The sequence below is a fragment of the Fistularia commersonii genome, chromosome 5, assembly GCF_037954325.1.
Source record: "Fistularia commersonii isolate RoL2024-O1a breed Wild chromosome 5, RoL_Fcom_v1.0, whole genome shotgun sequence".
Lineage (NCBI taxonomy): Eukaryota > Metazoa > Chordata > Actinopteri > Syngnathiformes > Fistulariidae > Fistularia > Fistularia commersonii.
The window spans coordinates 16,518,337-16,528,114 of record NC_141288.1 but is presented as its reverse complement, the minus strand read 5'-3'; the positions used below and the strand labels follow the sequence as shown (position 1 = coordinate 16,528,114).

At 45.5% G+C, this 9,778-nt stretch overlaps 1 protein-coding gene across 4 annotated transcripts; it reads right to left on the bottom strand.

The window, feature by feature from the left end:
• Positions 1–1,361: 1,361 nt before the first annotated feature.
• cdkn1ba (cyclin dependent kinase inhibitor 1Ba) lies at positions 1,362–8,511 on the bottom strand. Of its 4 annotated transcripts, none has more exons than XM_086147038.1 (3): positions 7,626–8,507; positions 7,072–7,294; positions 1,362–2,234 (listed from the first exon to the last, which is right to left on the bottom strand). In XM_086147038.1, exons 1-2 carry the CDS (start codon positions 8,041–8,043, stop codon positions 7,089–7,091), a joined length of 624 nt encoding a protein of 207 aa, XP_086003164.1. In that variant the 5' UTR covers positions 8,044–8,507; the 3' UTR covers positions 1,362–2,234; positions 7,072–7,088. The 4 variants fall into 4 exon arrangements, with proteins under 4 accessions (XP_086003164.1, XP_086003163.1, XP_086003161.1 ...); XM_086147037.1 differs by having other exon boundaries at positions 7,081–7,294; XM_086147035.1 differs by lacking the exon at positions 1,362–2,234 and adding an exon at positions 5,206–6,677 and having other exon boundaries at positions 7,081–7,294; positions 7,626–8,511.
• Positions 8,512–9,778: the final 1,267 nt, after the last annotated feature.

The window sequence follows — 9,778 nt, the reverse complement described above, 5'->3', positions numbered from 1 at the left end:
AATTGTTGCCCTTGGCTGCTCCCTGCCTGCTACTTTTTCCAGATATTTAGCCGTAAATCATTTTGATATCGAGCCCGGCCAACTTACATGACAGCGGTTTGTCTGACTGCAAGTGGAAAAAGCTGACACACGCCCCGCTCAGACGCACGATGCCTCCGTGGACAAGAAGCTACTCCTCGTTCAGACGCGCTTTGGTTCAGAAATGAAAAAAAATGGTCTCAAATTGTGAAGCGTGTTCACACTTTGCAGTTTCCAAACGGTTCACACCAGAAAACGTTCACCCGTTGACACACTGATGGTGACAGAGCCGCCATGCGAGGCTCCAACTGGAGCACGGAGAGCAACTTGGGGTTCAGTGTCCGACCCAAGGACAGAAAGTGCAGCCGGGAAACGAACTGCCACCTAAAAGCAACTATTATTATTATCATTATTATAATAAATATATATATATTTTCCAGATATTTTCCAGAAAAAAAAAAAATTAAAAAAAAAAATATATATATATATATATATATATATATATACATTCATATTATTTTTATTGCTAGTTATTTTTGGGTGAAGTTAAATCGTAGTCATCAGGTGGAGATGTACAAATTATTAATCAAGTATTAACTATAGAGGAATATAGGAAAATAAATTACCTCTTTTTTTTTTTTTTTCTTCAAATTTACCTAGATTTGCAAATGAAATCCTTGGAATTGATTCAAAAAAAAAAAAAAACAGGTATCTCCAAAAAAATAAATAAATCATCCGAATATCAAGTGTGCAACATTGTGTATGTAATTCAGATTTAAGTGAAAGACTATATCCATAAAAGTGTGATAAAGTGCATCCAAGCGACAGTTTGGTTGCATCAGCTCTTTAAATGCATCCCTTCTTCTCTCCGATCCAGCCGTTGCTCGGCCGCCTGGCCGGTCACGACCCGAACTCACCCGATCGGCGCACAAATTGCACACATTAGAGTAGTTCGCTTTGACCTCCCCGCGACCCCTGAGTGCCGAGGCTTCCTGTAGCCACACGTCTGTCCTCGGGTCAGACATTACTCATGGTCAAAAACTCCCCGGCCTGAGGGGGTCGACGGTTCAAAGCTCAGCCTCGGTCGGCTCTCGGTTGTTTACTCGCGGAGACTCTCGTGCTTTTTTTTTTTTTTTTTTTTTTTTTGTCAGATTGACACACTGATTTATCCTTGCTACAAGACAAACATGACCAAATTTGTAGTATGTCATTACCCATGATACCACAATATTCAGTGAAATTAAAGAACACATTAGCTTCATGACATAAATAAAATCGCTATCTCTCCAGTGGAATGGATTACAAATGCATGCATTTTTTTAAAAAACTGTTCCTTCCTTCATCAGTTTTAATTGAATTTATTGCTTTTTTTTTTTCCCCCGAGTGATCCCATAATGGGTCTAACAGTCATTTCACGGAAGCTTCCGTGTCATTTATTGCAGTGCTGTTTTTTTTTTTCCCCTCAGTCCTTTTTTAAACAGCGAGTGCGACGGCCTGTGAAATACACATTAACCAAAGCACGGCGGGTATTATTTACACTGGTGAAAACACACTACAGCCATTTTGAAAAAAAAAAAAAAAAAAAAAAAAAAAAAATCCACCATCGCAGGTTGTTCAAACACAAACACGGCCTTTCTGGAACGTCGCCGCGGCCGACCAGGCGTCACGTGCCTCCTCTCCACCCAGACAGAGAGGTACACAGGGCAGGATCGACGGTCCCCCGGGGGGCCGGCGGTCGGAGCACGAGTCACCTCAGCGGCGGAGGGCCGCCTGATTTCAACCCTGTCCCTCTTCTTCCTCGCTCTCAGACACACAAATTAAAGACATGTGACTGGCAAGTGAGTCGAAGCCGGGCTACGGCGGCACGTTGGGAGTGTTTGCGCTGCTCTTAAAAGCCGAAGGAACATTGCGCTGACCTTCGGGTCAGTCTAATATCTTTCTTTTCCATCACGGAGCGCTTGGTGATTTTTTTTTTTTTTTTTTTTTTTTAAAAGAAGGAAGCAGGTGTTTGTTTATGTCTGCGGAGGTTCTCAGTCATCCAGGTCATGGTGAATTCTTGTCGAAATCTTCTTGTTGTGGCAACTGGGTTTGAATTTCTTCACTTTCAAGTGAAGAAATTCAAGATGTTTGTGTACGTCCGCCGTCTCCTGGTTGTTGTTGTTGTTATTGTTGTTGTTTTTTTTTTGTTTTTTTTTGGCAGGTAGCTCCTTGCAGCCCTGGAAAGGAAAACACATTGAGTCACGCGAAAAAGAAAAATGTGTAAAAACTTCACATTTTGGCCGATTAGTTCGGTTACATCCTGCGCTGGAAGCGGTTTCGCCCGGGGACGCGGCCGCTCCGTCTCCTCTTTTCAACTCTTTTCCCTCCAAACCACCCCTCCTCCTTCTACTCCTCCTCCTCCCCACCTCTCACCGCTGCCAAGAGCACATGACCATGAGGCAAAGTGAAGCGGAAAAATAAAGCAGCTCTCTTTAGAACAAAAAAAAAAAAAAAAAATCAGACAAATTAATAACAGCGTGCAACAGATGGGGACGGAGGGGGAAGTTGTATTTCCAGAGTAGAACAAGACATTCGTAAACAAACTCTCCTCCCCCATGACTGACTTCGCCAAATAGTGAGCTCATATTTTACAGGCCTTCTGCTGAACATCTATTCATAGTCGACTCGAAGATGCTGGGCTTTTTTACGACCCGTCCGCCGCCCCCCTTTTGTTATCTCCGGCCACAATTAGCAGCAGACTCATTTAACCCGAGAGCCCGAGGATTAAACCCGACGGCGAATGGAAAAGCGGGCTTGTCGAGTCCGAGGCCGCGGTCATTCTGAGGTAGCGCGCAAACACAAGCGTACATGCGCAAACACACACACGTTCTAGTACCCGGGGGTTGTGAGGTCACGCCTGGCACATATTCAGAGCGATCCTTTAAGAGCGTGATGTCACACGGAAGCGGAGTCAAGCCGCCTCCCGCCCCGCGCCACTTGGACCGAAGGTCGGCGACACTTCAAATGTTCCGGCCGTCTCTAAATCACCGCGTTGTCTTTTTTGTTTACACTCGGACCTGTTAGCACGCGGTCGACACCCACCGGCGCTCCTCTGCTTTCTTTTCAAGACCGCTGTGTAAATCTGCCCGTTGGTGCCGATTTTCATTTTTCAGACAGCTTTCACGGCAGACTCTCAAACCGTTTAATTCACGGGAAGATTCCATCGAAGCTCGGGCCCGTGCCGCGCAAAAACCGGATGAGGAGGAAACCCACAAAATTAGCATTTCGGCCGCCGTTTCCTGTGGGGCTCACAAAAGAAAATACACTTCTTTTGCACCGAATGCTTGCCTGCGTAATTTTTGTTTATTATAAAGAATTGCAGATGGCCGGGCAAACAAGAAAAAAAAAAGAGGCATAGGGCTCGGTAAGTCACATGTGTGGCGGAAAATCGAAACCATTAACTTTCCCACTTCCACCCACAAACAAACAACATTGGCTTTAACTCGCTGGCGATGACGTGGCCGGTTTAACGCCGCTCTCGACCCGGTGCAGTAAAACAAAGTTATCGGAAAGATGAGAAATGAAATCGTATCTGCGCGGCGACGGCGAGCGCACCCTAACTTGGACTGTATGTTTTATATTTTTTTGCTTTATTTGTGCAGTCATTTCAATTTTGTGGTTTTATTAGGGCTCCCATGCCAACACTTCCTGGTTTCCAAGCAACCGTGGATGCCCGATCCAGAAAATAAGCACGGGTGTCATTTCCTCCAAACCAGGTCAAGCTATTTCTCGAAGCTCAGATAAAACCCGAACCTCTCCTGCAGGGCGCTCAGCGGGGTGCTGCTAGCATTTAATGCTAATTAACAACAACAACAACAACAACAACAACAAAAACATATTATTATAATAATTTTTATCAGAAATGCTATTCTGACACATTTGAGAGAAATTGCATAACATTAGCAGGTTAATTATTAATAATCAAATTATTAGTTCCGTCATTTAAATAATAATAATCGCTAGGCTAGTCTATCCATTGTCTTTGCAATAATAGAAATACAATGTGCTTGTATGTGGGTGTGTGTGTGAGAGAGAGAGAGAGCGAGACAGAGACAGAGACAGAGTGTGTGTGTGTGTGTGTGTGTGTTCATTTGAATACTCCAACCACTTCCGGTCACAGCGAGCGGCTCGAGCCTCTCACTCGCACCTCCTCCTCAGAGGTGACGACCCCTGGGGTCGAGGATCAGGCCCCGCCGCACAGAAAGGAAACCGGCCGAGGCCAAATCACAACTAACAAGGGCGTGCGATATAGAGATTAAAAAACCAAAACAAACGAATAAAAGTGTCTAAAAAAGACACAAAAAAAATCCTTACAAGAAGGTAATTACTGCGTATGCATTCACAGCCAGTAAACTATTATAAGAATAGCTCTCGCTCTGTGTTTGACTCCTACACACTGATATCAACAAGAGGCAGCCAATGAATCTAATTGGGTGGTGTGTTTTATGAAAAGAACAGCCTGTACCATCCATTCGCAGATCCCGCCCAGAGTTCTCCTATTGGCTCCCTGCTAAGTGGTCTGCTTTTCTTGCCTCTGCTGCAATTGGAGCAGGGGGATGTCACTTGAAATTAAAAAAAAAAAAAGGGAAAAATGTTTTTCTCTCCCTCTCTCTCTCTCTCTTTGGCCTGCCTTTGCTGTTTTCCACTCCAGACAGGGCAGGGGATGAAACTATCCAGTAGTCCCAGCCTGCTCTCTGCTGCTGCATCCGCTCCCGAGACGACACACACATACAGACACACACCCTCTCTCTCACACACACACACACACGCACACACACACCGCACAACTTTCATCAAACCCTCATTACATATCATCGGTGTGAATTTTGGCAAATCTATGAAAGGGGAAGTGATCTGACGGAGGAGTTCCTACTCGAAGGAGCTTACGGTTAATGCATTGTTTCCACTTAAACCAACACCCTAGTGAAGGAACTCCTCAGTAATTTCCTTGGAGGTTGTTTTTGTTTTTTTTTAAACACACACCAGGTTGACTGCAACTGAAAATCATGAAGGTGTGAAATGGTCAGGGGTGAAGTGTGCTGAAATAGTGAGCACATGCTTTTATTACACCAGCGTTATCAGTTTTTTAATCGATAACAATTGCACATATGGAAGACAACAAAAATAAATAACAGACAGGATATAAAATCGATTATTAGGCTCAGTTTTGCAACAGTTTATTTTTTTTTTCGTAAAAACAATAATGGAAATATATTTCCAAAAAGGCATTAAAAATGTCACTTTGGGAAGCTATGCATACGCCCACGAAAAAAAAAAAAAAAAAGAAAGAAAAGCTCAACATAAATAAGTTAGTATGATTTTTTCAGTGTTTTCAAAAGAAAAGAAAAGGCACACAGGAACAATTCAATGCATTACACCAGCTGAGGCAGTGGAACTTTTTTTTTTCTGGCCTCACAAACAATGAGAAATCAATAATAGTGCAATCACATGTTCCACATGAATTTCACACCACAAAAAAAAAAAATTAGAATAAAAAAAAATATCTTTGATTCACATATTTGCATAAGTAGCCCGGTGAATTTTTAACACTTCACCTAATGTTAATCTGGACTACACTGTCTCTGAGAGGGGCGGGGGTGGGCGGGTGTAATATAGAAGCCATCTAAAATATTCACATACCTAATTTAAAAAATAAAAAAAATATCTTAGGATTATTGGCAAATATTGTTAAATTTTGGTCGGATATTGCTCTGCACCTTTCCCCCCTCCCCCTCCCGCCCCTCCCTCTAGAAAAAAAGGCACAAACTTTGGCGAAATAAAACCCTGGAAATGGAAAAAAAAAAAAGTCATGAAATTAAAATTAAAAAAATGAAATAAAATCGGGGAAACACGGACTAATAGTTTGAATGTAAACTTTTTATCTGTCATGGCCGCTCCCGGCCGCGCGGACCCTCGCCGGCGTGGCCTTCACAACCCAAGATGGAACGCCGGGACCCATAAAGCCATAGAAGAGGTGGAAGACTATCTTTTCTTTTCTTTTTTTTTTTTTTGTTTTTTCCACAGAACCCTGATGTTTGAAATCTGCATTTAACATCAATTACCTGAATAATGACACAATAATGACCACTTTTAAAACAAAATAATAATCATAATAATAAAAAAAAATAAAAAATAAAAAAAATTTGGAGGGGGGGCAATTGCACCGCAATTCCCCGCCCCCGAGTCAAATTCACACAAATACACTTGACATAGGCATGAAAAGCATATTATGCTTTTTCTTTTTATGTGCTACATCAGAAACATAGGTAGTAATAATAATAATAATAATTAATAATAATAACAATAAAAATAATAATAAAAAAGAGCAAAAATCCATTTGCACACTGCTACATTGTCTGCTGCTTCTGAGGCATTTTAATTAACATGAGTGCCAAAACTTGATAGTGTAGGATTCAGTGCTTGTGCAGCCTCTCGTCCTCCCTCTCCTTCAGGAAAAGGCTGCTGTTATTTATTCGCTCTCTGACCCCCACATCCCCCCATCCCTCCCCCCCAAGATGCTGAGCAACGCTTCTCTTTCTTTTCCTTCCTTCTCTCTCTCTCTCTCTCTTTCTCTCATTTTTTCTATCCTTTTTTTTCCACCAGAAGCGCGTCTCTCAGCTCTGCGGGACGGGAGGGAGGGAGGGGGGAGAAAAAAAAAAGAGGAAACGCTTGTGAAAAATGGTGCAGACTGAAAAAGAAGCAGTTGATATGGCGGGGGGTTGGGGGGGGCGGAGGAGGAGGAGGGGGGGGAGTGGTGCGGGTGCATGCATGCATGCATGCACGCACACACGCACGCACGCACGGCGTCACAGTTTAAAGGGCTTCCGAGGATCCGCGCACACGCACACACGCACACTGTGTGGGTTCTAGGGTGATGACGTGTGCAGGGCGGAAGTGTGACAAGTGTGATGGTTTAACTCGCACACGCACACACACACACACGCACATTTATTTCAAAATAAAAAATATATATATTTAAGAAATATTTAGAAAATGTGTTGAGGATAAACGCACCGTCCTCACCTCGGTTCTCACATGAGCCCCGCGCTGGTTTCCGGGCTGCCCGGTCGCTCAGCGTCTTCCACCGGCCGACTTCCTGCACCTCCCGACCGATCCTCCTCTTCCTCATCTTCCTCCTCTTCCTCCTCCTCTTCATCATCATAATCATCATCATCTTCTTCTTCTTCTCCTCTGCCGGTGTCTTCGTCGGTATGCAACCTTTTACTCCGACCGGGACCTGGCGGGACACACGCACGGCGAGAGTTGTCAAAGGGAGGGAGGGGGGGGCGGGGAGGGGAGGAAACGCAACAACAACAAAACACACACGCACGTACACACACACACACGCAAGTGCGCGAAGCGTGTTCTGCCGGTGCAAAGAAAGGGATAATAATAATAAAAAAAGAATGAGATGATGACAGTTCGTTTTCAAAGAGCGGCTCACCGGAGTCTGCATTGCGTCACAGGGTGCGCCAACTCCGCGGCGACACCGGAGCATCAGTGACCCCCCCACCCCGCCTGCCACCCTCTGCCCCGGCTGCCCTCTTCCTCCTCCCCGCGGCGATCACCTGGAGCTCCGGTGGTTCTCTTCCTGGAAGCGCTTCTGCCGCGGCGGCCCTCCGCCCCCTCCCGGTCTCCGCGCTGCTGCGGCGGCGGCGGCGGCGGCGGAGGAAGAGGAGGCGGCGACGGCGCGCTGCCGTGAGGTCGCCGGCGGTAGAACTCCGGCGCGTCCGCGTCCTCCTGCCACTCGTAGTCCCCCGGGGCGAGCGGCCTGTGGGCCACGGGGTCGAAGTTGTACCTCTCGACGAATCTCTGCCCGTCGTCTCCGATAGCGGCGTCCAAAAACGTCCGTACCTCGTCCCGGTCCGGGGTGCCGAAAAGGTTCCTGGACACCGGCGGTCTGGCGGCGTCCGGCTGCCGCGCATCCACCCGCTCCACGGTCGGACTCGCGTTGGAAAGACGCACATCTGACATTTTGTTGCACATATGAGACGGGGAGGGGACGCGCGCAAACAAACCCACACTCTCCTCTTCTTCTACTCCTGTGTTTTTCTCTCTCTCTCCCCCCCCGATCGTGTTATTTCCAAGTTGTATTCCTCTCAGACGCGAAGTCCCGGGCGCGCTGCGTGCATTCTCTCGCTGCGTATCATCCCAAAGCGAGTAAAAGCAGGAGGGGGTGGAGGTGGAGGTGGAGGGGTGTGGGTGGGAGGAAAAAAAAAACAACCCCCCCCCCTCCAAAAAAAAAAAGTGTAGATTAAAAAAAAAAATTAAGAAAAAAAAAAAAAGAAAAACAAGAGGGTCCACCGGCGCTGGAGAGGAGGGGGAAGCAGGGAGGGGGGATAGGAAGAAGAGGAGGAGGAGGAGGAGGAGGAGAAGAAGGAGGATGGGGGGATTTAATAGTGCCACTCCTGTCAAATTCGTAGTAAAAAAAAAAAAAAAAAAAAAAAAAAAAAAAGCGACATGGGGAAGAAGAAGACAACAAGTCAGGTCATAACAGCCAACATGGCGTTAGAGGAGCTGTGAGTGGAGAAGAGCCGTCCACGCCGAGGACTACTTAAAAGCGAGCGGCCGCGCCATTGGCCCGCTCTGCGGACCGCCCAACGGCTCTTAAAGCTGTCCTCCACGCACGGAGACATTTTAAGATTTTGCATCAAGTTAAATACGCAGGGATATAAATAAATAAAACACGTCGGAGGATGGAGTCGAGAAGCGTGAACATCCGCGTTTGCGATTTAAAAAAAAAAAAAAAAAAAAAAAAAAAAAAAAAAAAAAAAAACCGCAGGGTGAAATTCTTTTATTTTTTTATTTTAAATAAAATAAATGAAGGTTTGCACGAAGGAGGGCGCTGACAGCTTATCGACGCCCGATCGGATCGCAGGGGGGAGGGAGGAGGAGGGGAAAACAAAAACAAAAAAAAAAAAACAACGCCGTTGACTCGATCATATCTGAAAGTGTTTAGGAAAAAAAGAAAATAATTAAAAGAAAAAAAAAAGAAAAAGCTCGGCGTCAAGGTGACGAAAGGACAAATGAGACGCTCTCGGGGTCACAAAGGCGAAGCGACAAGGAAAAAAAAAAAACAGCTACGAATCTTCCTCCTGCTGGCTTCTGATGACATCGCTCCTGCAAAGAAACCCTGTCGTCATTGTTGGCACGCTGCCTATCGCCATTAGCCGTTGTTAGTGTTGCCACAAGGGTGTGTGTGTGTGTGTGTGCAATTTGAGTCCAAACTGCAGCCAGGATGCATCATGTTGTGCAGCTTTAATAAAAATAGCAAAAAAAAGGCACTCTTTTGTTTTTTTTTTTCTCTTCCATTTGCATCTTTCAAAAATGTGTCCTCGGGCTCCACGCAAGAGGCTGCAGGACTCCTGCACCGACAGGGTGAATCCATTAGCTGATTAGCTGCGGCGAGCACAACTTGTGCCAAGTTCACCATGTCCCAGTTTAAACTCTGTTCGCGAGTGTCACTCTGCATTCCTTTGCAGCGTTTGCCAGTAAAAAAAAAAAAATAACAAAAAAAAACCCACTAAAGGCCTGCCTTTAAGGGCACGTTGTTTCAATTAGCTCTCTCAAGGGAAAAAAAAAAGGGTCAAACATCTCGTGATGGTGATGGACGCGACGAGGACATCAGATGTATGGGTGTTATTGCACGGGATCACACCTAATCCGTAAAAAGTGTTTGCGCTGCCGAGACGAGGAGCGAGGCTGGAGAACACTGAGGTTT

What these genes read in the sequence shown, in the direction of transcription:
- cdkn1ba (XM_086147035.1), bottom strand. Translation starts at nt 8,043, where the DNA reads ATGTGCAACAAAATGTCAGATGTGCGTCTTTCCAACGCGAGTCCGACC. An exon ending in GAGAACCACCGGAGCTCCAG is followed by an intron (nt 7,295 to 7,625) that starts GTGATCGCCGCG and finishes GTGTCCCGCCAG; the next exon opens with GTCCCGGTCGGAGTAAAAGG.